At 43.0% G+C, this 27,956-nt stretch overlaps 3 protein-coding genes across 9 annotated transcripts in view; 2 read left to right on the top strand and 1 right to left on the bottom strand.

The window, feature by feature from the left end:
- The window catches only part of LOC105468354 (coagulation factor VIII), a 200,953-nt gene that overhangs the window by 29,643 nt on the left and 143,354 nt on the right, over nucleotides 1–27,956 (bottom strand). For 3 of the 7 annotated variants that reach the window (XM_011718454.3, XM_011718453.3, XM_011718452.3), the window contains exons 15-22: nucleotides 27,142–27,295; nucleotides 25,528–25,740; nucleotides 25,014–25,242; nucleotides 24,624–24,806; nucleotides 21,920–22,036; nucleotides 21,260–21,331; nucleotides 19,739–19,824; nucleotides 16,030–16,185 (exon numbers count right to left, since the gene is read on the bottom strand). In XM_011718454.3, coding sequence (XP_011716756.2) covers nucleotides 16,030–16,185; nucleotides 19,739–19,824; nucleotides 21,260–21,331; nucleotides 21,920–22,036; nucleotides 24,624–24,806; nucleotides 25,014–25,242; nucleotides 25,528–25,740; nucleotides 27,142–27,295 — 1,210 coding nt within the window. Of the gene's footprint in view, nucleotides 1–5,420; nucleotides 5,698–16,029; nucleotides 16,186–19,738; nucleotides 19,825–21,259; nucleotides 21,332–21,919; nucleotides 22,037–24,623; nucleotides 24,807–25,013; nucleotides 25,243–25,286; nucleotides 25,388–25,527; nucleotides 25,741–27,141; nucleotides 27,296–27,956 lie in introns of those variants that run through there. The other 4 variants (XR_979452.3, XM_011718455.2, XM_011718456.2 and 1 more) reach the window with 4 other exon arrangements.
- LOC139360652 (H2A.B variant histone 1) lies at nucleotides 4,089–4,719 on the top strand. The gene has a single exon (XM_071088507.1). The coding sequence runs from the start codon at nucleotides 4,256–4,258 to the stop codon at nucleotides 4,601–4,603; it is 348 nt and encodes a 115-aa protein (XP_070944608.1). The 5' UTR covers nucleotides 4,089–4,255; the 3' UTR covers nucleotides 4,604–4,719.
- Nucleotides 5,664–12,158, top strand: LOC139360651 (coagulation factor VIII associated 1). The gene has a single exon (XM_071088506.1). The coding sequence runs from the start codon at nucleotides 5,686–5,688 to the stop codon at nucleotides 6,802–6,804; it is 1,119 nt and encodes a 372-aa protein (XP_070944607.1). The 5' UTR covers nucleotides 5,664–5,685; the 3' UTR covers nucleotides 6,805–12,158.

The following is a 27,956-nucleotide window of genomic DNA, read 5'->3' as shown; positions in this document are numbered from 1 at the left end:
GTGTGATTGTGTGGGACCTCAAATAGCCAAAATAATCTTGGAAAATAACAAAGCTGGAGAACTCACATTTCCCAAATTCAAAACTTCTTATAAGGCTACAGTTATCAACACTTTGTGGTACAGGTGTAAGGACAGACATATATATATATATAAATGGAATAGAATTAGGAAGCAAGAAATAAACCCGTAAATGTATTCATGGGTATGTACCTCAAATATGAATGGTTTCCAGCTTATAATGGTTGGACTTACAATGTTTTGACTTTATGATGGTATGAAAGCAACATGCATTCAGTAGAATGTATACACATAAAAGTACTTAAAATACACATACAACCACATACAACCATTCTGTATTTCACTTTCAGTGCAATGTTTAATAAATTACATGAGATAGTCAATACTTCATTATAAATTTGACTTTGTATTATATGATTTTGCCCAACTGTAGCCTAACTGTAAGTGTTCTGAGCATGTTTAAGGTAGGCTGGGCTAAACTATGATGATTGGTAGGTTAGCTGTTGATATGGTTTGACTCTGTATCCCCACCCAAATCTCATGTCAAATTGTAATCCCCATGTGTCAGAGGAGAGGCCTGGTGGGATGTCATTGGATCATGGGGGTGGATTTCCCCTTGCTGTTCTTGAGACAGTGAGTGAGTTCTCATGAGATCTGATGGTTTAAAAGTGTATGACATTTCCCCACTTCACTCACTCTCTCTTCTGCTCCACCATAGTAAGGCGTGCTTGCTTCCCCTTCACCTGCTGCTGTGACTGTAAGTTTCCTGACGCCTTGCAGTTATGCTTCCTGTTAAGCCTGCAGAACTGTGAGTCCATTAATAAATGCTTCATAAATTACCAAGTCTCAGGTAGTTATTTATAGCAGTGTGAGAATGGACTAATATAGCTGTATTAAATGAATTTACACTAATAATGGTTTTAACTAACAATGGGTTTATCAGGATGTAATACCATTCCAAGTTGAGGAGCATCTGTAATTTAAAACAGCTGTTCAAACACTTGTACAGGAGCGTTCATGGCAACACTATTCACACTATCCAATCAGTAATGTAGGGGATCAAATGCCACCTCAAAATATGCCACTTTGGCATATTGATTATTTTGAGTTTAAAGGCACTTGAAAATAGCAGATGCAAGAAGAGCATGCTGACCTTCCTTTTTTTTTCATGAAAGGAAGAGATGAAACTCTGATGTGAAAGGTATTATCTGTATACCAGGAAGAAGAAACACATTCTTATTGCCCCAGATGGGGAGTCCAGGTTTGAGGGAAAGCTGCTCCAAAAAAACCTTGTTAAACAACTCTTACCTTCTTAGTGACTTTTCCACAATTAACTCTCCTAGCCCAAACCCCATTGTCTTGTTATGTTTTCACAATTTAACACACTTTTTCCACCCTAGTATGTAAGTATTCAGCTGTAATTGCTCATTTGAGTCTTCGTATTTCTTACGAGGGCTCCCATGTACGTGTAAAAAAATTTTGTATGCTTTTCTTTTGTTAATCTGTCTTATTTAAGTCCTAGCTGGAGAATCTAAGAAGATAGAGGGCAACATTTACCTCCTCTGCCATGGAAATCACTTAATGAACTGTTCATCAACTGATGAGTAGATAAACAAAATCTGGCCTATTTAAACAACAGAGTATTTCTCATTGGTGTTGTCTCAATGCTTAACACAGTATGCCTGGCGCTACCCTTCAATATTTTTTGAAGAATGAGACAATGAATTATCATGTCTCCAGCTAGGTTCGCCAGTATGAGTAATATGTAGTGAGTGCCTACTGTGTGCCATTTTACTACCTAAACTTTGCATGGACTCTGTCCCCTAATCTTATCTACCAATGCCATTGTCTTAGTTGAGATATCTGTCATTTCTAGACTGGTATAATACAGCAGCTTTCTAATTCCAATCTCAGTCCTCTCTGTTCTATTCTCCACACACAATCCTCTCTGTTCAATTCTCCATGCAGCTTCCAGAGTGATCCTTCTAGAGGCAAATCAGACCATGTCACTCCCAAGCTGAAAGACCACAGTGGGTTCAGTGTAGCCTACAGGGTATTCTAAACCCTGAGCATGGTATAATAGAGCCTCCATGTCTTGGCTCCTGCCTACCTCTTTCCCAGCCACATCAACCACTACTACTCCACTGGCATCCTACTCTCCAGCCTTAATGAATTGGTTGCAACTCCCCTCCTCCCACCAGTGCCTTGGCTTCTCATCATGCTACAGATTCTTTAACACACGCACTGTCCTCCAAGAAGCTTGCCAGATCCACTCCTATTCTTTCAACGAAATGTTTATTGACCACTCTTTATACACTATGACCAAACAGGATTTATCCCACAAATGTAAGGTTGGTTCAACATGTGAAAATCAGTTTATATAATACACCATATTAATGGTTGGTTCAACATGTGAAAATCAACTTATATAATACACCGTATTAACAGAATGCATGGTGGAGCGGCGGGGGGCGCGGGGGGGGGGGGAGACTCATGGTCATCTTAATCATGTACAAAAAGGATCATCTGACAAAACGCAATACCCTTTCATGAAAGTACATTCAACAAACCAGGAATAGAAAGAAATTTCTTCAACCTGGTAGAGGGCATCCATGAAAAACCCAGAGATAATATCATACTTAATGGCGAAAGACTGGTTGACTTCCCCCTAAGATCAGGAATGAGAAAAGGATGTCTTCTCTTGCCACTTCTAATTCAACATCGTACTCAAAGTTCTAGTCTGGGCAATTAGTCGAGAAAAAGAAATAAAAGGCATCCAGATTGGAAAGGAACAAGTAAAACCATCTCTATTCATACGTGCATAGATGGCATGTTCTTATATAGAGGACACTAAAGAGTCCATCAAAAGGAAAAAAAAGAAAAACCCGAGATGGTTTGGCTCTGCGTCCCCACCCAAATCTCATGTCGAATTGTAATCCCCACCTGTTGAAGGAGGGGCCTGGTGGGAGGTGACAGAATCACGGGGGCGGACTTCCCCCTTGCCATTCTTGTGATAGAGTTCTCACAAGATCTGATCGTTTGAAAATGTGCAGCCCTTCCCCCTTCGCGCACGTTCTCTCTCTCTTCCTCCTGCTCCAATATGTGAAGAAGGTGCTTGCTTCCCCTTCGCCTTCCGCCATGATTGCACGTTTCCTGAGGCCTGCCCAGAAGCAGAAGCCTGTCCAGCCTGCAGAACCATGAGGCAATTCAACCTCTTTTCTTTATGAATTACTCATTCTCAGGCAGTTCTTTATAGCAGTGTAGAAACGGACTAATACGCCAACCCTATCTGAGTATGCTCAGCAAAGCTGCAGTACCCAAGATCAATCTGCAACAATCAGTGGTATTTCCATACTCTAGCAGTGAATAACATGGATGAACCCTGATGAAACCATTATGCTAAGTGAAAGCAGCCAGACACACCAGGCCTCACATTTGGTCGTACGATTCCATCTATAGGAAATCTCCAAAACAGGCTAACCTCTACCGACAGAAAGCAGATTGACAAGTGGTTGCCAGGGACTATCGGGAACGTGCGTATGGGCGGGGGGAGAGGGCTGTGTGTGGCGGGGTGTGGGGGTTGGTAGTGGCGGCGTGGAAGGAGGCGTGTGGCAAGTGACTGCTTATAGGTGCAGGGGTTTCAGTTTCTTTTGAGGGTGTCGAAAATGTTTTGGAACTAGGTGGTTGTGACGGATGTGCAACATTGTGAAGGCGTGGTACCCACTCTCCCCTCGCCCACCCCTCTGTCTTTCCCACAATGTTCCCATCCAGTAGAAAGGGAGAGTCCCCACTGGCAGAGAGAGGGTCACGAGCGGGATTCCCCTCCCCCCACCATGGCCCTCCAGTCACTTCTAGGCCCAGGCCTGCTCCCTCGAGGCCAATGGGAAAGCGCTGAGGTCACCTGATGGACGTGTCCCTTGTGAGGCCGTCACCGCGTGCGTGCCCGTCACCGCGTGCGTGCCCCTCACCGGACGTGCGTGCCCCTCACCGGACGTGCGTGCCCCTCACCGGACGTGCGTGCCCCTCACCGGACGTGCGTGCCCCTCACCGGACGTGCGTGCCCCTCACCGCGTGCGTGCCCCTCACCGGACGTGCGTGCCCATTGGTTTCGGCTCCCCAGCCAATGAGGGGCTGGGCCCTGGTCGCTAGGATACACAGTACTGGACGCGGTAACTGTCATCTTGAGAGCCATCTTGTCTAGCTAGGGCAAGCCGAGATAGCACACTCAACGCCCAGCATGTCGGAGAGGAGGAGCCATCGCCGGTCCTCCAGGGCTGGTGGCCGGGGGCGGACCCGCTCTCGCACCGTCCGAGCGGAGCTTTCGTTTTCGGTGAGCCAGGTGGAGCGCGGTCTACGGGAGGGCCACTACGCTCAGCGCCTGAGTCCCACGGCGCCGGTCTACCTCGCTGCGGTGATCGAGTACCTGACGGCCAAGGTCCTGGAGCTGGCGGGCAACGAGGCCCAGAACAACGGAGAGAGGAACATCACTCCACTGCTGCTGGACATGGCGGTTCACAACAACAGGCTGCTGAGCACCCTTTTTGACACAACCACCATCTCTCAAGTGGCCCCCGGCGGGGACTAGCTTCTGACGCCCGGCCCCTGGGACCTGGCAGGTCCACTCGTCCACCCACCCAGCCCCAAACTCCCCGGCCTCAAATCCCCCGGCCCGAACCCCCGGCCTTAAATCAACCCCCACCACCCGGGCTCCAAAGTCTTGGGTCTTCATTAATTCTGTCAATAAAATGTTTAAAGGAACCCACCTGCCTGCTTCAGTCACTTTGCCTTGGGGTGGGGGGGGCGTGGGCGGTGAGATGGGTGGGGGGGGTGGGTGGTGACATGGGGTGGGGGGGGCTGGGCGGTGACATGGGGTGTGTTGGGGGCGTGGGCGGTGAGTGGGGTGGGGGGTTGTGAGACCTCCACAGCTGGAGGGATGGAGAGGTGGTGGGGGTCTGGGGTTGGGTGGGAGTCAGGGATGGCACAGAGGAGCGGTCCCTCCCGGTGACAGTGCAGGGGACTGGCCCTGGGTGGGAAGGGGACACCCCCGCTGGTTCCGAGCAAGTCAGGGCCTGCCCGGGAAAGTCCTCAGCATGATGGCGTTCGTTGGGGCGGGTGGGCCTCAAGACCATGACTGCAGCGTTGCGACAGGATGGACTCCTAAAGGCAACCGGGCTGGGGACGGAGAGGTGGACCCGGCGCTTGGCAAGGGGCCCTGGACAGGAAGATGGAGGAGTGAGCGGTGGGGGGAAAACAGTCGAGAAATGCACGGACACGGAATTAGGGTCACGAGTTTAGTTTGGGTCATGTTCAGATGGAGAGGCTGTGGGAGGCCTTCAGCAAGCGAGACCATCTGCATTGCAGCCGAGCTAGCAGCAGCTGGCGCCCGGCCAGGCCCCGCGTACCTTCCCAGGGTCTTGGCTCCGCATCCCCGAGACCCTGGATTTGCATGCGCCGCTCACAGCCCGGCCAGGCCCCGCCTCCGATCCCGCTCTTTGCACATCACCAGGGCAAGGGGCACGCTCGGGCTGGGGAGCGGGCGCCGGCACGCCGGCAGCCCGCCAAGGGGGACGCAGGGCACGTCGCCCCGCCCCGCCCCGCCCCGCCCCGCCCCGTCCCGCCCGTCCGCCAGCTGCGGCAGCGCGTCCGGAAGTGCCTGGGGCGGCGAGCATGGCGGCGGCGGCGGCCGGCCTGGGCGGCGGCGCCGGCCCGGGACCCGAGGCCGGGGACTTCCTGGCCCGCTACCGGCTGGTATCGAACAAGTTGAAGAAGCGGTTCCTGCGGAAGCCGAACGTGGCGGAGGCCGGCGAGCAGTTCGGACAGCTGGGCCGGGAGCTGCGCGCCCAGGAGTGTCTGCCGTACGCGGCCTGGTGCCAGCTGGCGGTGGCGCGCTGCCAGCAGGCGCTCTTCCACGGGCCCGGGGAGGCGCTGGCCCTCACCGAGGCCGCCCGCCTCTTCCTGCGGCAGGAGCGCGACGCGCGCCAGCGCCTGGTCTGCCCCGCCGCCTACGGGGAGCCGCTGCAGGCCGCCGCCAGCGCCCTGGGCGCCGCGGTGCGTCTGCACCTCGAGCTGGGCCAGCCGGCCGCCGCCGCCGCCCTCTGCCTCGAGCTGGCCGCCGCCCTGCGCGACCTGGGCCAGCCGGCCGCCGCCGCCGGTCACTTCCAGCGCGCCGCCCAGCTCCAGCTGCCCCAGCTGCCCCTGGCCGCGCTGCAGGCGCTGGGCGAGGCCGCCTCCTGCCAGCTGCTGGCGCGCGACTACACCGGCGCCCTGGCGGTCTTCACGCGCATGCAGCGCCTGGCGCGGGAGCACGGCAGCCACCCGGTGCAGTCACTGCCGCCGCCCCCGCCGCCGGGGCCCCAGCCCGGGCCCGGGACCGGGGCGACCCCCGCCCTACCGGCCGCGCTGCTTCCTCCAAACTCCGGCTCGGCGGCGCCCTCTCCCGCCGCCCTGGGCGCCTTCTCGGACGTGCTGGTCCGCTGCGAGGTGTCCCGCGTGCTGCTGCTGCTCCTCCTACAACCACCGCCGGCCAAGCTGCTGCCGGAGCACGCCCAGACCCTGGAGAAGTACTCCTGGGAGGCTTTTGACAGCCACGGGCAGGAGAGCAGCGGCCAGCTTCCCGAGGAGCTCTTTCTGCTGCTCCAGTCTTTGGTCATGGCTGCCCACGAAAAGGACACGGAAGCCATCAAGTCGCTGCAGGTGGAGATGTGGCCACTGTTGACTGCTGAGCAGAACCACCTCCTTCACCTCGTTCTGCAAGAAACCGTCTCCCCCTCAGGACAGGGAGTCTGATCCATCCCATTCACCCAGTGACTTTTTGCCCAGACCGCAGGGGATTCCCATCAGTCACGTGAACCAGATGACTTTGCCTGTTACCAAACCTCACACATCCACGTTTGCATCTGGGGAGGAATAAAAAAGACATCGTTCCCGCTTCTGCGTTTTGTTATTCCTGTTGCCGCCATAGGAATTATTTCGTTGGCTGAACGTTACCTGCATCCCAAGAACACACTTTGATAGAATCAGAGTAGAGGACACCGCCGTCTTCTAAAAAGCCACGACATGAAAATGACAGTCCCTTTCGTCTCCTTCCTCTGCTTCTTCCACCCAACGCAGCCTCCTGCCTCCGCCTTTGTTTCATAGTGAGGATTTTATTTTGCACGGCACTCTCCCTCTAAATACCTACCCTCGATGATTTCATCCTGCCCCTCATTTCTGAACGTACTTCTGTGTCTTTGTAATGGCCACATTTCTCCTTCCACTCGTCGGCACAGTACGTCTTCGTGGCAGGGGAGTCATTTTATTCCTTACAGCTTCCTTGTAACCACAGCCCTAAATCCATGATAAAGCTACTCTTGCACTCCTCATGTGTGGTTTTGGTGTCCCTCGTCTATAAAATGTGACTCTCTTCCCTACTTGTCAGGAGGCCAGAAGCAGAACCAGATAGCTCTTTGGGCTCCAGGATGTGTTCGTTCCTTTGAAATTTGCACTATGCCTGCCTCCTATGTGGGCAACGAACCTGCCTCAGGGCAAAGAACCTGCAGAGATCATCTGTGATGTGCTCCGTACTGGGGTGACTGCAATGCAAACGTGTCCAATGCAGCGGGTCCGGTGCCGATGCATCAATTTGCATTGGAATTCACGGTTCCGGTTCTTTTCCCAGAGGTATATGCAGTGTGGATCACAACAGCTTTTATTTGTAATAGGGATTCCCCCCGCCCCCCATCCCCGAGATGGAGTCTCACTCTGTCACCCAGGCTGGAGCACAGTGGCGTGATCTCGGCTCACTGCAACCTCCGCCTCCTGGGTTCAAGCGATTCTCCTACCTCGGCCTCCAGAGTACCTGGGATTACAGGCGCGCACCACCATGCTAGGCTAATTTTTGTATTTTTAATAGAGACGGGGTCTCACCATGTTGGCCAAGCTGGTCTCCAACTCCTGACCTCAAATGAGCCACCCTCCTCGGGGTCCCAAAGTGCTGGGATTACAGGCATGAGCCACCACGCCTGGCCTGTAATAGGGATTTTGCTGCAACTTTTAGTTAAGTGGGTGAAATCAGAGTGCGTGGCCCTTTGGTGGTGTGCGATCATGTGACTGCAAGGCAGCCTCCGTGTTCCCCAAAAGCAGGATGGCGTTCCATTTGAAAACACTTAAGTTTCCAAGGCTTACTGGCTCAAATGGAGCATGCAACCCAACTAAGCTGTTTTCTTATTTATTGCGTCTTTTTGATCCTTTTGATGGTGACACCAAGAACCCTTCGGAATATAGCCTCTTTCTCAGACTTTCAACCCTGGGGAAATGCATCCTTTGGGCCGAAGTGGCACACAATACTGATCTTCAGGGCTGAGATATAAGGACACAGTTTGGAGTAGGTGTTTTTGTTATGCGTCTTTTTGCGGGGGAGAGGTGTGGAGGGTTGTCACTGTGAGTTGAGTGCCTCAAAATGGGTGGGACTTGTAGGGTGTTCTTTTCTGCTTCTACTTCTATTTCAACAGTGTGGAAGTAACGGGAAGCACCGTCATTCCTCTTTCTCTCACTCTCACTTGGCTGCCAGGAAGGGTCCTACGGAGCCCTGAACGCCTAGCCCAAATTATTGTAAAAGCGGTTGAAGGGCTCATGGTCCTTTGCTCTTTGGCTGTTTCCTGGTGTGCTCCTCTTAACCCGGGCTGCAGACCTGGCCGGCTGGCTTATTGTCAGGTTTAGGAGTTACGGAGCATGACTGGTGACCAGTTTGGGATTTGGGCTTCAGGAGAAGCCCCCTTAGGCCTCTGGTCCAAACTCCTTGCATCAGGGAGGTGAAGGGAAGGATAACCAGACAGTCAGGTACTGGGTAGCTGAGCATAATTCTAGGAAACACTGAAACTCCTCATTTTCCATTTGCCGTGGGCTCATTCATGTATCTCCCTCAGAAACTTAAGAGCAGTGATAACTGGGCCGGGGCCAGATTTCAGCATTTTTGAGAATTCCCTCCTAATGTACCACATCAATATCAAAAGTCAACACTGATTTATAGCATGCCAAAAGCAAATATTTTCAGAGGACATGATTCCTTTGCTTTTTAACTTGAAAACAATTCCAGATCCACATTTAAAACAGTGTAAACCGTCGGAAATGGTGGCAGCGAAGCAGTGAACCCTTAAAGGGTGTTGGGGTTCCCCTTCTCCCCATTATGAGGCACTCCTAAAAGGAGAAGTGTTGCTTATGAAAGAATATTTTATACGCGAATAGCACAAAGACAAAGACGTTTGAGAACCGCTACGCCGGAGGAAGGTGATCAAGACTGAAATTAGTGTATTAGGCAAGATCTGGTTCCTAGGTGCTGAGGATTCTGGTGCCAAGGATTAATGTTAACCGTGTAGGCATCTCTATCACCGTTAGAGGAGACCAGCAGCCCACAGACTCTTTCTGTCAAGGGCCAGATAGAAATGTGTTAGTCTTTACAGACCGCAGATGATCTCTGTTGCACAGTCTTCTTTGTTTCTTTGTATGTTTGTCTTTGCAATCCTTTAAACGTGTAAAAACTATTCTTAACTCTCAGTCCGTACAAAAGCAGGCTGTGGGCCAAATTCTGGGGCTATAGTTTGCCCACCCCTGAATTGGAACCCAGAACATAGTAGTTGCTCAGTGGCTGTTCAAGGAATGAACCTCACGAGAGTAGTTAATAACTATAACTAATTTATCCTTATCATTAAAGGACAAAGATTGAAGAATAAGTGAACTAAGCATTCACCTCCAGATTGTAGAGAACAAACAAAATAAACCAAAAGAAAGGAAAATAGAATTTTTAAAGTTTTGAACAGAGATTGATGAACTAGAAACACGTCTTTCAAAACCAGGTTTGAGTTTAAAACTGAGCTGATTCTTTGACAAATTAATAGAATAGACAAACACTTGCCAACTCTTGCTACAGAGGGGAAAAAAGGAGAAAAGACATATGTATGTATACAGATATAGATGTATGGCACAGGAAGGGATATATGACTCTAATGTGCACATTTGCAGACATTAACTCAAGGCAACACAAATGAGAATAGCAATAATCACATAAGGATTAGAAAATATAGCCTAGTATCCCTCACTAAATAAAGCACATGGCTCACATGGCTTTTTCGTTTACTCTCATTAAATACTGGATTTCTACATTAAATAAGCTATTCTAGAGCAATAGTTTCATGGAAAAAATGGAAGCTTTCCCATTTTATTTTCAAGTTTAATATAACTCTCATGCCAAAACCTGATAAGTAGAGCTACTGAAGAAGTTAAACCCATTTCATCCATGAATATAGATATAGAAATTATAAATAAAATGTTGGCAAATTGGATCCAGCTAAGTTTTAAATGAGTAACACACTATGACTGATGAAAGTTTTCCCAGGAATGGAGCACAGTAGTTCTCTTGCACTGGTCTGTGAGAGCCAATTGTAAGTAAGCATCTCTTCCCACCCCTGGGGCCAGGCATGATGGGAGTAGTATTTATGTCAAGGAAATCTGCCAATGCTATAAATCAAGGCCTTTACTTCCTAACCTCCTCTCACTTTGCTCCCCTGTGGGTTGCTAATTTATTGTCAGCACACTACTGAATGTTAAGTATAATCTGACAATACAAAAGAGAAATGTGACCATGTCAAAGATGCTGGAAAAGCATTTGATAAAATTCAGTTGCCACTGCAAATAAAATAGGAATAGAAGAAAACTTTTTAGACGTCATAAACAGTATTTGAAACTAACAGTGAACATTATATTAAACAATGAAACACAGGTTACATTCTCATTAAAGTCAGGAACAAGATAGGCTTATTTGTTATATGTTTACCAGGTCCTGTCAGTGTAATGTCATCAGTGTAATGGACAGGCATGGTGCTTGTGGGATGTAAAGATGTTTGAGGTCACTTGAGTCTATATTATGATAGAAAACAAAAGAGCTAACATTGCCCTGATGCATGGACAGTAAACTTAATACTCTTGTTCCTACTTGGTAAATTCAAATGTATTCTGATTTTACTAATGTATGGAAATGAAGAAAAAGCATTTTCTAGGTAAATACTTCTATATCAGGCCCCTGGGCCTGTGTAAATTTGCTTCAACAGAGATATGATATCTGGAATTGCAATTTTTTTTTGGCATCACCACCTGATTAAATTTGTGATGCTCTGCTGTCATATTCCGTGACTCGCCTGGCTTTTGTAGTGGCCAAACAGGCTCTCTAAGGAGAACAGTCACTGGTTTGTGAGGCACCTATCCCAGTTATAGCCACTGAAAGGCTTTTATGCAAAAGAGGGATGACTGCTTCAGAGACTGGTGAGTGGTTGCCTCCTCAGGCAAAGGAGGTTCAGGGGAATTTGGAGGTTTGCAATTCTCAGCCTCATCCATGTCTGCCTAAATGCCTCCATCTCAAATGGAGGTGGAGTTTCAATGGAGGCCTCAGAGTTTCACTCCTTCCCACCAGTACTCTTACCACAGCACAGTAGATCTGGTAGAGTTGAGCATTTAATTGTCACTGCAGCTCTGCAACTTATGCTCAGCCCTTAAGTCGTATCTGCCTACAACCACAGGATGTGGAGGATTCCTCAAAAGCTCTATGTATGCATCCTGATTTTCCATGTATGTTCATCAGTGTTCTTATTTTGTATTGAAAGGACACAAAGATAGATGTGTACCCGCCCCCCCCCCGCTACACCCTTTGTTCTGCTCTCTAATCTTTGCACATACCAGAGATTTCGTAAGTTCTGTGAGTACCTGTTTTTCTGCACGTACCAGAGATTTTGTTTTGCACATACCAGAGATTTCGTAAGTTCTGTGAGTACCTGTTTTTCTGCACGTTCTGAGATTTTGTAAGTTCTGAGGCAAGGTCACAAGACGTGTTTAAGTAAGATAAACTCTTGCTGCCATAAACCTGCTCTCCCGCCTCAAAGGTTGAACCGAAATATCAGAAATGGCGGGAACCAATCATAGTTAGCCAAATCGCCTTGTTCAAACACTAGCCAATCATATATCTGATTTGTATAATAACTCTATGCCCACTTTTCTTAGACTATATAACACTGCTCGGAGCTCAGTGGGGGAGCTCTCCTGCCCGTCTCGTTTTGCGAGCGAGTGAGAGTTCCAGGTTCAAACCTGTAATAAAGATCCTTGCTGCTTAGCTTTGACTCTGGACTCTGGTGGTCTTCTTTGGGGAATAAACGGTCTGGGCATAACAGTATATAGTCACATTTCATTTCTTTTTCCATGTGTATGTCCTCTAGGGCTGTAAGAAGACAGACCATTCTACAATCAGGTAATGGCTATGTTTGTTGCCACAGTGACTAAATGCCACTGTCATTTAATCTCCCCAGTGTCTTACTTGCCATCTGCAACTCATCCCATAGTATCACTGGTGATAATCTGAGAAACTATAATACTAACACATGTCATGGATTCCCTAACTGCTTATTTTCTTCCTAGGCAAATATGTTATCTCTGTGTTTCTTGAATATATTAGCAATGTAACCTTAGAATTGCATTTTGAAAATCTGTTTCCTGGGGTTTCTTCTAGCACCAATTACTGTATGAAACAAGGGATCCAGCAAGGAACAGAAAACATGGAAATTAGGATAATTTGTGGAAGATTTAATAAATATACTAGTTAGGAGGGTGGGAACAGAGTATTACCATCCCGTAAACCCAAAATAAAATTCTAATCCCCCCAACCATCTGAATGAACCCTTCCTTTCAGCAAAGGGCATTCCAAAGTTAACCTGAAAAACTAGTTCAGGCCATGATGAGAAGGTGGGGATCAAACATGCCTCATTATACCCTCCTCCCTTTTGGAATTCAGAAAAATCTGACCAGCATTAACATCAACACAGACCTTAAGACGGATAGAAAAGACTCTTTAAGTCTGATAAGAAACATTTACAATGTATTCTCTCTGAAGCCTGCTACCCGGAGGCTTCATCTGCATGACAAAACCTTGGTCTTCACAATCCCTTATCTTAACCCAGATGTTCCTCTCTATTGATTCTAAGTCTTTACACAATAACTTAACTCTTTCAACTAATTGCCAATCAGAAAATCTTTGAATCTACCTACGACCTGGAAGCCCCGCCTCGCTTCCAGTTGTCCTGCCTTTCCAAACTCAATGAATATACATCTTACATCTATTGATTTATGTCTTACGTCTCCCTAAAATGTGTAAAACCAAGTTGTAGCCAGACCACGTTGAGTACGTGTTCTCAGGATCTCCTGAGGGCTGTGTCACAGGCCACTGGTCTCTCATATTTGGCTCATAATAAATCTCTTCAGGTATTTTACAGGGTTTAACTTTTTGTTTGTTGACAATCCCTAAACCTGAAAGGATCAGAAGAGACAGAAACATCCTGAAAGAGAGAATTGGATAGATTATTGTAGTGGCTTTTAAAAATGACCATCAATTATTTAACATTTCTCCCATTAAAAATTAGGGTCTATGTCTCTTCCCCTTGAATCTAGGTGGATATGTGATTTGCTTATAACCAATAGAATGTATTGAAAGTGAGGACTAAACTCTGATTTTTTTTTTATCTTGCCCAAATTCCTATCTAAGGGGCCTGGGGAGTCATGCCCTACAAATCATAAATTCTCATCAGATGGGTTTTATTTAACCTTTATATATCAAGATTTACTTTCCAACCTGACTCTGGAATAACATTGTGAGACAAGGAAGAAAATAAAAATATTTTGCCCCAAAACATGTTTCTTTGCCATATTTTTAAATGGCCCTGCAAAGCTGTTCTTTGTGGGGGGAAATTTGCATCTGTAAAGAATCTCTATTAACATAGCTAGATCTTTTTCTTCCAGCCCCTCCCAATCCTAAAGAGATTAACTAAGATCTGAATACAAAACATTTGTCATCTATTGTCTCTAAGGGCAGCCACTATAAGACTTCAAAAGAACTTTGGTCTCCACAATGTTTATCTTAACCTGAACATTCCCTTTCTATCAATCCCAGGTCTTTAGACAAACTCAACCAATTGTCAACTAGAAAATGTTTAAATTCACCTGTAGCCCGGAAGCCCCCAGATTGAGTTGTCCCGCCTTCTGGACCAAATCAATGTATTTCTTAAATGTATTTGATTGATGTCTCAAGCCTCTCTAAAATGTATAAAACCAAGCTGTGCCCCGACCATCTTGGGCACATGTTCTTAGGACCTCCTGAGGGCCGTGTCATGGGCCATACTCACTCATATTTGGCTCAGAATAAATCTCTTAAAATATTTTACAGAGTTCAACTCTTTTTGTTGACAAAAGTGATGCTACATAACTTAAAGACTAGGGCAGAAAAGGTTATGTAGTCTTCACCTTGTTAACTGTAACACTCACACTTGGAGGCCCTAAAATGATGTGTAAGAAGTCCAACTACAGGCTGGGCACGGTGGCTCACGCCTGTAATCCCAGCACTTTGGGAGGCTGAGGCAGGCGGATCACCTGAGGTCAGGAGTTCAAGACCAGCCTGGTCAACATGGCAAACCCCGTCTCTACTAAAAATACAAAAATTAGCTGGGTGTGGTGGCATGAACCTGTAGTCCCAGCTACTCAGGAGGCTGAGGCAGGAGAATCACTTGAACCCGGGAGGCAGAGACTGCAGTGAGCCGAGATCACACCACTGCACTCCAGCCTGGGCAACAGAGTGAGACTCTGTCCTCCTCCCACCCTCCCTGCCCCACAAAAAAGAAGTCCAACTACCTTGAAACACGCTGTAAGGAAGCCCAGGCCTCAGGGAAAATCCATGTAAAGTTACATCAGTCAATAACCCCAGATTCTGTCCTAGCTGACAGTCAGCACCAACCACCAGAAAAGCAAGAGAAGGAACTTCCAGATGATTCTAGCACCCAGCTGTTAAATATTCCTAACTGAGGCTCCAGAAACCACCCATCCCCACTGTGTCCCAAAGTCTTTATCTACAGAATCTGTGAGTAAAACATAATGGTTTTTGTTATGACACTAAGTTTTGAAGTGGGTTGGTACACAGCAATAGTAACTAGTACAGGTTGAAAAAGCCACTCTGAGGGAAACAGTGACCTTAAGTGGAGAGAGAGAGTGAACTCCTCTACAAGGGGAAAGTCGGAAGAATAAATATGACAATCTTTTGCCAGTGCTCCCTGTTGGTGAAATCCAACCAAAAGCTGGAGGACAAGGTAGCCTGTTGATGTATTCTATACAAGCTCACCTCACAGAACAAGAAGCAGGATAGAGAAGCAGGAAAATGGATCTAAAGGGGCAAACAAAAGTTATCTTGCTTGGGGTCATTTGAAGACTTTGAACTTTATTCTGAAGACAATGGGAAGATATTGAAAAGTTTTAGACAGGCAACTGATGCTTATTCTGAAAATGATGTGCAGCCTTTGTTGGAGAATAGATTAGAAACAGGGGAAGACTAGTTAGGAATGTAAAACAATAGATCAAGTGTGAGGTGATGGGACCCTCGGCTGTGGCAACAGTGGTATAAATGGAAACAGAAGAAAGATGTGAGAGGCATTACAAATAAAGGATTGACCAGATTTGTGGGCATAAAAATGAGGGAAGAGTAGACAATAACGCTGAGGTTTTAAGCCTTTAAGGGTCTTGAGCTCACCTCTAGAGAATTCATCAATTCCCAAAGTTTCACCCATCCTTTTATGTGGAAGTCATAAATCTTCATCTCCATCCATGGTTTTGCCCCCTAAACTTGTCTTTCACCTACTGCCTGCTGGACATTTCAACCTGATTGTCCTACTATAACCTCAAACCTAGGATATCAATAAGCAAGCTCACAATTATCAATCCACACAATCCTGAATCACATAATTCTGTCAATACAGCATCTTTTCATTTCTATCATCTATGAGCCTTGACACTACTACATTTTTGCTGATATGTCCGTAATAACTCCTATTGTTCATAAGTGAAAAAGTATTTTTTGGAGTTAAGTTTGTAGAAGCTAAGAGTGTTTGTCCAATATCTGAAATCTGCCAAAATTCTTTAAAGTATTCAGGCATTCCTTTTACATGACTAATTACATACCATTAAGGTTCCAGTGGAATTTCCTCGATAAGTCTGCCACTTTTTCCCATCAAGACTATACATGATGATAAACTGAGAGATGTAGAGGCTGGAGAACTTCTGACGGGCACCCTGGGTCTTGATGCCGTGAATAATCATTGGTGCCAACAGATCCACCTACCAATTAAAACAATACTTTATTTCAACCTATTTTTAAATGTATGTACTACCTCCTGAAACTAATTATTAGCTTAGGAAGAATCTACATTGCTACAGATGTGTCCATCATTACCTGACATGTGCAAGTGAAGCAGTCACCAATGTTGAAATGTGCATGTGTGTGTGAAGCTGTGGGATAAACAATAGAAATGAATAGAAAAATGCTTATTGAGTTCCCAGCCTGCTTCTTGACAAACCAAATCACTACCAAATCATTGAGTCCCCATTTCCTACACACACACACACACACACACACACACACACACACCCCTTTTGTGGACTCACATAAGCTAATGGACCCACATAAGCTAATGCTTTGCCCACACCTCAGTCTCAGACTAAAGCCAATTTCCTGCCCTCTTCCCAAACCAGACCCAGCCCAACATCACTGTCAGTGATGAACTGCTACACCTCCTTCGAGTGTTAGTTCAGAAACTATTTTTCCTGGTTAGCCTGCTCTGACTCACCCAGACAAATTTAGTGCTGCTTCTTCTATGCTTCTACTTCACTTTGTATATAACTTTATTATAGCAAATTATTGCACCATATTATAAGGTTGCTTTGCTTTTCTGCTTTTCTTATTAGACTGAGACCCTTAAGGCAATGAACCTAAACTTTCTGTGTCTCAATTTATCTGTAAAGTGAAGATAATATTAGTTTTTATCTCAAAGGGCTGCCATAAGGGTTAAAGAGTTAATACATGTAATGTGCTGAGTTCAGTGCCTAGTGCATACTAAACACTTGATCAATGTTAGCTTTTATATTCTCTCTAGCCCCAGCACCTAATATGGTATCTGGTGTAATACTGCTATATAGCAAATGCTTTGGAATGAATGAGTGAATAATGGAAAAGTAGTATAGAATGGACACTTCTTAAAGAAGAGGTCGTGGACTACAAGAACATTAGAAGTATCAGTTACTGTCCTAACAAGCAAGTCAAATTTAGCATGTTTTCACAGATGCCTGACACACACAAATTGGACTGGTCATGACTCTTGTGCTTAATAACTGCCTCCTTCAGCTCACTGTAAGTTCCATTCATACACTCATCCAAAGAATATTTTTTAGCACTTGCTATGTGCCAAGCACTGTTTTAGGTACAGGGAATAGAGTAGTAAACAAGAAACAAAGCCCTGCCCTCATGGAACTTACAGTTGAGTAGGGGAAATAGACCTTATATCATATATGTTTTTATTTGTTTATAGCCTCAAGTAGTGATAAATGCAGGAGAAAAATGAAGCAGGGTAACAGGACAGAGTGTCAAGGTCTTCAGAAGTTGCAGCACTGTCTTTTTCCAGATTAGATGGTATTCCCATTCAAAGACACTTCATTTTAACATCTTGGTATTATGGCATAAAAAAGTGAAAGCAACAGGCACAAAAATCATGATTTTTACTGAATTGACTTTTACTGTTTCTTCATATAGATAGAGTATAAGAGTTTTTTCTTGGACCAGTGATTATTGTATTTTCTAGCAGCCTTGCTAGAATAAAGCTGCAATAGAACCAGGCTACAATAAAGCCTTGGCAGCCTACCTACATTCTGCAACTGACGAATGCTTGGCAACTGATGAATGCTTGACAAACTGCCAGGCTTATCTACTTCATCTTCTTGTGCCTCTTCTACATTATAATTGGCACCTGGGAGCAGTTTGACAATTACAGACTCAATAGCTTCACCTATGTGCACCAGCTGGGTGTTTCAGTGTAACTACAAGACACATCTGTCTACTAGGAAGTAAGCAAGGGGGTAATGAGTTTCATTGTATAAAAGTACAAATATTGCAGCTGCGTATCTCCATGGAGCCTGCTGACTTCCCCCTGTGCATTGCCTGGTCTTGGTCACCTGGTGCTCCTCAAGCCAGCCCAGTGCTCTTGTGGCCAGGCTGTTGTGCACTCTTCAGGCCTTCTCACGAGAATAGATGCCTTCTCCAACTCCCTTCCTTGTCAGCACGCCTTTCAACTCCATCTCCATGGTTTATTTTAAAGTTACAAGATATATAAAAAGTCTAGCTGGACCTTAGTAGGACAGATGGCAAAAACCACCTTGAAGATAAGGTGATTTAATAGTGGTAGATGATAACATAACTAGGTGGATTTGTAACTGGTTTAATTTCCATAAGTAAACAGTGACAGTTAATAGATGGTTATCAACTTAAAGGGAGCATTCTGGAAACAGTGTAGTACAATGGTTACCAACTAGGGTTCTGGAGCCCAACCATCAGAATTTGAATTTTGGCTCAGTCACTTACTAGCCATGTGACTTGGGCCTCTCTATGCTTCAATGTGACTTGGACCTCTCTATGCTTCAATTTCATTATCTGAAATGAAGATGATAGTAACATCTAGCTTGCTTAGTATTGTGCACATACTAAGGAAGTCTTATCTACTTCAATACTTTGATCATGACTTTGCTGCAGTATTACAAAGTTTACTGATCAAATCAGTAACTGGAAAAACTAGGAAACACTTTGGGATACTGAAGATTGGCAAACTGAAACAATGGGCCAAATCTAGTAAGTGGAAACAACAGGGTATATTGTTCAGGGTTCATTGGCTAGGCACAGACAGGACACTCTATTTACTAGTCTTATCAGGTTGTATCTAGGGAGGAAGATATAATTCCCCCCTCCCAAATAAGAATGTTATTACAAAAAATTAAATAGCACAGACACAGGGCGGCCAAATAGATAAATATGTCCTCTATATAGGGATACATTTAAGGTTGAAAATAACCATAGAAATACAAGGTGAAGAACATAACATGTTGTTTGGCAGAAGCACAAACAAACAAAAAATACTTAGGGATTAGTGAACAGCAGCTCAGATTGAGTCAAAATTGACAGTGTCTACAAAACAATGCCGTGGCATTAATAGACATGCTATTTACAAAGATGGAAACCAAAATGTTTTCTCCATTTCCTGTTTAGGTGGAGAGGCTGAGTAGGCACTGCCAAGCTGCCCTCAGCTTTTGTGAGGCATGGAAGAGACCCAGAAGTTTCCATCATCTGTCTGCCTTTGAAGGGGCCCGATTGATCAAATGTTGAAATGATCGTATTTTCAGATATGTTGAGTTAAATAAAATGTATTATTAAAGTGAATTTCACATTTTTGAAAACGTGGCTGCTAGAAAATGTAAAATTACACATGTGGTTTGCATTTGTGAACCATTGTTTTATGTTAAAATAAAGGGGATTGGAGTACTTAAGGACACCTGGGCGGTTGGCAGCATCTAATAATAACATATACTGTATTGAGAGATGATGAGTTCAATATTATAGAAAATATTCAGAAAATATTCAGTAGAAGGACTAAAATACAGAAATACAACATATCAGTATACTCAATTCTATCCCCATATCTCTTTGTTCATGACTGCTTTCATACAAATCATAAGGCATTCTGTTCTTTAGTTTTCTCATATTCATAGAATCCTTTGAGCTTACAGGAGGAATAAGTAATGCAATTGACTGAATGTGATACATTTCCCACCATTGATTAAATTTTCTAACCTTGATCCAAGAAAAGGGCTCCTTGGTGCTCCAGGCATTGATTGATCCGGAATAATGAAGTCTGGCCAGCTTTGGGGCCCACTGTCCTTTGCCGAAGTAAAGAAACAGAGATTAAATCAGCTGGGTTGGTCCTACACACTTGAGAATAAAATTATTGTCTTGAGAAAGATTAATCTAAGCTGTGGTGAAAATAGAGAAAAACATAAAGGCTTTATGGCATACCAGTATCAATTACTATCTAAGGATACTGCTTATCCTTGTTGTCCATTTTATTTTCTAAAATTTATAATTTTGTTAATTGTTAGCACCGCTAATTAGCTGATACTGCAATTTGTTACCGACACTACCAAATAATAATATTATTATTTCTTTTCTTTTCTTTTTTTTCTTTTTTTGAGATAGAGTCTTGCTCTGTTGCTTAGTCTCGCTCAGGCTGGAATGCAATGGCGTGATCTTGGCTCACTGCAACCTCCACCTCCTGAGTTCAAGCAATTCTCCTGCCTCAGTCTCCCGGATAGCTGGGACTACAATTGCGCACCACCATGCCCGACTAATTTTTGTATTTTTAGTAGAGATAGGGTTTCACTATGTTGGCCAGGCTGGTCTTGAACTCCTGACCTCAGGTGATCTGCCTGCCTCAGCCTCACAAAGTGCTGGGATTACAGGCGTGAGCCAACATGCCTGGCCTATTATTTATTATACAATTTATATTCATTGTAGAAAAATCAGAAAATGAAAAGTAAAAATAAAAATAAGTAAAAATACAAATAAAAGAAATTTTAAAATGTAACCCTTCCACCTAGTGAAAAATGTTACTATTTTGGTATACAACTCTTAAGCCTCTTTTTCAAGGGGATTTTTTACCCCACAAAAACATAGGTTGGCAAACTTTTTTTGTAAAGGGCCAGATAGTAAATCATTTAGGCTTTGCATATTATATGGTCTCTGTTGCAACTATGTTACTGCTGCTGTAGCCATAGATGTAAATTAATGGACATGGCTGTGTTCCAAAATAAGACTTTATTATGGATGCTGAAATTTGAATTTTATAATTTCACGTCGTGAAATAGTCTTCATCTTTTTGACAATTATTTAAAAATGGAAAATCTGTTCATAGCTCACATGCCATACAAAAACAGGCAGTGTGCTGCATTTTGCCTGTGGGCAGTAGTGCTCTAAAACAATTTTTGATAATTCTCTATAGACCCTAGTCAAACGTTACCATTACTGCTCACAGGAAAGTGTAGCTTCCTGCTACAGTGAAAAGAATGGACTCAAGGAAGGAATAGTGAAGGTAGGGAGGATGTTTAAGGAGGCAGTGTCATTGCCCAGGTAAGAAATGATAGTGACCAGAGTTAAGATGGCCACAGTGGGAAGTGGAGAGGAGGAGATGTATTTGAGAGGCACTTATGGAATAGAGCAAATAGCATGGAGATGGATTCATTATCTGAGATTCTCCAACAGATTATTAAAAAAGATATAATCAGCCCAGGTTCTTGGAGCAAAAATAATAGTATTTACCATATTGTCCTGAAGCTGTAATCTGAAAATCTCTAATGCGTCCAGAAGCCATTCCCAGGGGAGTCTGACACTCTGAAATGAAACAGGTGGAACACAGTAACTAGAAGTGCAGAAAATTCAGCTTCTCAAATGTAAGTCAATGAAAATGGGAGAATGTCAACAAATGCTAATATTTTTTAGTGTTTAAATGTGCCAAGAACTGTACTAAATGTTTTACTGTATTAGTTCATTTAATTAATCCTAACGGGTGCTAGAATGATTCACATTTTACAGCTGAAAAAACTGGGGTCCATGCATAAATAGACCAGTGGTTCTCTTACTTGTTTAGGGTTAAATCTCCAAACTCTTCCAAGTAATATTTCTAAATTATCTGGTAACTAAATCAACATTAAATTCCAAAATCTGCTACTGGAGATCTTAGAGCTTTACCAAGTTGTGAAAATGAGGTGTTTTTCTGGTCAATTATTTAGAGCTTCAGGTTCAAAGTGTTCAAAGCTTCAAGTATATCTGCCCTCCTCTGAGAACTCTGATGATTTCTGCCAGCAATATTCTTTTTAAATTTGATAATGATGTAAGCTTGTACTTATTTCCTGACACAAGCAACCATGCGAGAAAGGAGGAAAGCTGTAAAGCAGTAGGCTGAGCGGGTAGGGAACTCACTGTGGCTGTACACCAGAAAAAGTGTGCTCATCCCAGCGTGCAGGTGCTCGCCAATAAGGCATTCCACCCGCCAAATTCCAGCTTTGGATGGTAACATTTCAACTGTCTCAAAAACACCTTATAAAAACCAAAAGGAACACAAATTATTTCTTTTCACTAAAAAATGAGCATAAGATACATTGGTTTATGTGAAATATCAGGGTAGACCTACCAAATTGGGTAGTTCCACTATTCTTGGACCCCTCAAACCCAAAGTGCTTGCTAGGTGACCCTTACAGCTGGGGGTCATGGAGATTGAGTTCTGACTACTCCCCTCCCCCCAGGAAATGAGAAACAGGGTGACTGAATTCTTTGATGATAGGGACAGGAGAATGCTACTGCATTATGATTGACCTACATCCCCAGGGTTTTTCTGAGCAAAAGATGTGTTTCCCATTGGCCAGATGTGGACTCTGTGAAAGAGATAAGTCAGGGTGAGTTCCCACTGGATCCAGTCCACTAGGGCTGCCTACAAGGGTAAAGTTACCCCAGCAACAAGAAGCTGCAGGTGAACACTGAGGGCTGAGAAATGAGTCACAAGTGACCACCCAGAATAAAGGTGGAAGAAACCATGTCAAGGGGATTTCATGACAGTCATGTAAGGGAGTCTCTAAAGAGTTCCCTGAAAGTGCCCTGCAGGAGAAAGAGTCAACTTTAAGTATTGCCAGGCACAAACAGTGTTAAGCTAGTTTACAACAATGGTGCCAGCTGTAAATAGGTAAGAACTATCTTATCCCCTTACCTTTAACCTATCCATGTTGGAGTTCAAAACAGCAGCTATAAAGGGGCTGTTGCAAAGCATGATCATCACAAGGTACAGACACAGAGGACTCAACCATGTCTCCCTTTTCCAGTGCAGACTTCCAGCCTGATGCAGGCTCAAGTTGGAGGGGAGATTGAAGTTAAATCAAGTTCAGAACTTTGATTAATATCTTGAGATGGACATTGTAATTTCTGATTTGAACTGTATTTGTGATATAAAGTGACTTTAGTCCTGTTTATTACTTAAGGGCGAGGAGAAAGTTACAGGGCTTATCAGAATTTTTATGAAGAAATAGGGTAAGTTTACCCCCACTCTTAAACCAGATTTTTTTTTTTTTAGAGACAGGGTCTAAATCCAGTCTGTCATTGATGGACATTTGGGTTGGTTCCAAGTCTTTGCTATTGTGAATAGTGCTACAGTAAACATATGTGTGCATGTGTGTTTATAGCAGCATGATTTATAATCCTTTGGGTATATACCCAGTAATGGGATGGCTGGGTCATATGGTACTTCTAGTTCTAGATCCTTAAGGAATGGCCACACTGTCTTCCACAATGGTTGAACTAAAAAATGTGGCACATATATACCATTGAATACTATGCAGCCATAAAAAGGATGAGTTCATGTCCTTTGTAGGGACATGGATGCAGCTGGAAACCATCATTCTCAGCAAACTATCGCAAGAACAGAAAACCAAACACTGCATGTTCTCACTCATAGGTGGGAACTGAACAATGAGAACACTTGGACACAGGAAGGGAAACATCACACACCAGGGCCTGTCATGGGGTGGGGGTAGCAGGGAGGAATAGCATTAGGAGATATACCTAATGTAAATGACGAGTTAATGGGTGCATGCAGCATGCCAACATATGTAACAAACCTGCATGTTGTGTACATGTACCCTAGAACTTAAAGTATAATAAAAAATTTAAAATAAAATAAAATAAAATAAAAATTCAATAATTGTTAGTATATACATAGAGTTGTGTAGTCATCTGTGATCAACCTTACCTAGTAGTGTTAAGGGGCAAAGTAAGATGAAAACTGTGGCCTGTGACTTTAGATAGTGGTATGGTAGAATTTAGAGTCAGATTGCAATGGATTAAGGAGAAAGTAGAAAGTGAACAAGCAAAGAAAACAAATGTGGACTATTCTTTATTACAAAGATGAAGAGAGACATAGCTCTGGGGGATGTGAGATCACAAAGTTTTGATTGATTTTTATGATTTAAAATATGTCAATACTTTTCTAAACTGAGAGGAAGGAGCCATTTCATCCAATTGCATTGGAAAAGGGAGACATGGCTGAGTCCTCTGTTTCTGTACCTTGTGATGATCATGCTTCCCCAAAGCCCCTTTATAGCTGCTGTCTTTCATAGCTCACTGCAGCAATCCTCCCACCTTGGCCTCCCAAAGTGCTGGGATTACAAGTGTGAGCCACTGCACCTGGCCAAACCTATTTTAAAGGGACAGTGGAGAAGCAAAATAGAATTGTGTTGTGATCAACATTATGAGTAGTGCTTAATCAATATATTGGTTACATACATAAACAAATCACTCTTTGGATGACTACTGGTGCCCTATGGGATTTGAGATGGTAAATGATAAAGGAATAAATTCCTTTTCCCTAGGAAAGTACTATGACATTAATTATCCATTTATTATGTTCTATTTCCTTTTTAGCAATTTTTCTATATGTGAAATTATCTTGTTCATTTGCTAATTTATTTATCTCCCTGTAGGTTTGAAAAAGTGTTACCTGAGAGCATGAAGAAGTGTTACCTGAGAGCATGGAGCTTGTCTGCTTTGTTCACTGATTGTGTTCCCAGTGCCTAGACCATTTAAAGTAAGTACTCAACAAATAGAGTAGGTAGAAGAAAGAACGCAAACGAGCTCATACCTGGATAGAGATTGTACACTGCCATTTTATACTCCTCTTTTTTTCGTACAGTGAACACATGTCCACTAAAATGAATAGAATGGATGTTTTCATTGCTGCCCATGCTGAGCAGATACCATCGAATCCTTTGATCCTGAGCCATTACTAAGCCAGGTAGTGTATCCATTATGTAGCCATTGATTGCTGGAGAAGGACACAGAGAAGCCTGTTAAAATCTATTATATAAGTTTCTTTCCCTCCACTCCACCAAAAAAACTGACATCTATCAGGATTCCACTCCCACAGATATACTCTAAATAAATACAATGTTTAAGGCACTGGATCAAGTCTCATTTGTCAAAGTGCAATCTGCATTTCACAGTGATAATGTTTGGATGTGGGATATATTACCATGGAAGCGATAATTCTCTTTAAAAGTGGGATCTTCCATCTGGATATTGCAGGGAGCCCTGCAGTTTCTTTCTGTGTTTTCAGTGAAGTACCAGCTTTTGGTCTCATCAAAGATAGTGAAAAACAGAGCAAATTCCTGTACTGTCACTTGTCTCCCATGAGCAGGGTTCAGTGTGTTAGTGTGGCAGACCAGAAGGGGTCCAATCAGGCCTGAGTGCACATCTTTTTCCTAGGGAGGGAAGACATCAATCCTATGAGTATAAGCTCTCTCACCTATGAACCAGAGTGGATTTCTCATCAATTTTTATGCCACTCCAACCTGCCTCCCATCTTCCAAAAATATAATCCATCCTCTTCAGTAGATTCCAGAATGACATTTCTAAAACACAAATATAGTGATCAACTCCCTATTTAAAGCTTCTCATTGCATGTAGGATAAAAACCAAAATTCTTAGCACACAAAGACCATTTCTTTTAAACCAAAAAGTGGTCAGTACAATAGACACCTGCTTACCAGGTCAACATCAGAGAAATAAGCCCAGGCTTTGCAGTCAAACTCATCTTTAGTGGGCGCCATATGATGTTGCACTTTCCAAAAGTAAGTTTTGGTTTCATTAGGCTTGACAAAATTTTTTCTAGGTTCTGCTCCTTGCCTCTGATCTTCCTCATAAGAAATAAGGCTAGAATAGAAGGAATAGGGACGAGAGGCCTGATTTTTGAAAGTTACCTGCAGAACAATAACGACAAAAAAAAAAAAAAAAGCAAGAATAATCTTCTAGGATCTTAAAGTCCTTAGGGTTTACATCCCTAAAAGAAATACCTGTCTTTTGGTCTTTATCAAAGTTTTTAATACCCTGGAAGAAGTGGTACAGATGGATGCTGTTAGAACCCAAACCTAATCCTGAGGAGGTTTTGTATTCTAAATTTAAGGCATGAACTCAAAGTTGCAAAGGAGAAAACTCCTAAACACTTAAAGGCAATTCCAGAGTAAAAGGGAAAATGTCACTGCAGGGGTTATAAGAGACCATAACGCCAGGAGTTGATATGTAAGTTAAGGTTCTTCATGACAAATTCTAGAATGAATGCATATTATCTTTTTAAAAAGGTTTATTTTCCAGATTAAAAATTATACATATTTATCATAGAATATATGGAAAGTCAAATAAAATGTAAGGCAAAAATTGCCCACAATTCCATAATTTTAGATCCTTCTACATCCTTAATATAAACAATCAATTAATTGAAACAATGAATAGATATTTTCAGGAAAAAATAAAACTACTTTGATCTTTGGTTCACACAATGCACCAAAATAAATTTTAGTCTACAGGAAGTATTAAAAAGTTAAATGTAAAAAATTAAACTGTAAGAGAAAAACTGAAGAAAGTATAGCTGTTTTTAAAAAAGTCTCTGGATAGGCATGAATTTTTATAAACATAAAAGCAATCAAAGTGTCAAAAAGTAAAAATTGATGGATTATTATCTAAAAATTAAAACTTGTTTTATTTCAAAAACCATCGTTTATAAAATTAAGAGAAAACAAAAACTTGAAAAAGTACTTTTCATTAAAATGTTCAGTGGTTTACTATCTAATATATAAGGCAACGTAATTAATAAGAAAAGCACTTCCTCCATGAAAGACAAATGTGCAAGGGACGTTACCAAATAATTAATAAGAAAAACTCTTAAGATGCTCAAATACATTGCACTTCTGGAATTTTAATCTTAGAAAAACTGTTGTGATTACAGCGTTATTTATATAGTGAAAAAAGAAACTGTCTAAAAGGTTGTTCAAATAAATGGTTACATAAACTATGGTTCCAAAAATTCATATAATAGACTATTATGCAGTATTTTAAAAACATACATAGGAAGTGTTTTTAATGACATAAGAAATGTTTATGATGTGATATTTAGTTAAAAAACAAGAATCAGAATTCTGTATGGTATAATTTGAATATATAAGGAGAAAAATACACAGGAAAAATATAAGAACATACACAAACATGATAATTATGGAATTATTTTTCTATACTTAAACATTTCAAAAAGTGGGAATACATTATAGTCAGCAAGAAAATAAATATATAAAATTAATTTTCTTGTAATTCCATTATCCTTAACTCACCATGATATTATCTTCAACTTCTGCTCTTATATATGGCCCCAGGAGTCCCAAATGTTCATTTAGTTCTCCACGGTATAAGGGCTGAGTAAAGGAGCCATCAGTAAATTCCTGGAAAACAACTTTCTTGAACTGAGGGACACTGCCACTCTGAGCCCTGGAGAAAAGAAAGCAGAGGAAAAGCAATAATTTTATGTACCAAGTGGGTAGAAATGCCTCACATCCTCATTTTCCTAGGTGTCTGAGAAGCATTTTGCATAGTTAACCACTTTATCTTCCTTGAAATATACTTTTGCCAAGCTTTATTAGTATGTAAGTTCCATGAAAACTGGGGTTTTGTCTATTTTGTTCACTGTTGTATTCCCAGCACCTGTAATGGTGCTTGGCACAAAGTAGTAGCTCAAAAAATATTTGTTGAATGTTGAATGAATGTAGAGTTTATAAACATACTCCAAATATAAGAGAGTCCCATGGTCAAGCCCTTGGACCTCTTTTCTTTTTACTTTTAAAAATCCTATTAAAATTGTGAACTAAAAAAAATTGTGAACTAAAACATGTACAATAAAGTGCATAAAACACAAATGCCTTTGGTACAAAAATGCAATCATCACCCAGATCAGTAACATTGCCAGTAACCCACAAGACTCACTGAATGTCCCTTTTCAATCATACTTTCTCCCTTCCCACTGAAGGTATCCACCATTCTGATCTTTATGATAATCGTACATCCTTTAAAAATATAGTTTAGTTTTGCCTGTTTTGAAGTGTGTAAATAAAACATACTACATATATTCTTTTGTTTCTTCTTTCACTTAGCA

Source organism: Macaca nemestrina, chromosome X, assembly GCF_043159975.1.
Source record: "Macaca nemestrina isolate mMacNem1 chromosome X, mMacNem.hap1, whole genome shotgun sequence".
NCBI lineage: Eukaryota > Metazoa > Chordata > Mammalia > Primates > Cercopithecidae > Macaca > Macaca nemestrina.
This window is presented reverse-complemented; position numbering and strand designations above follow the sequence as displayed.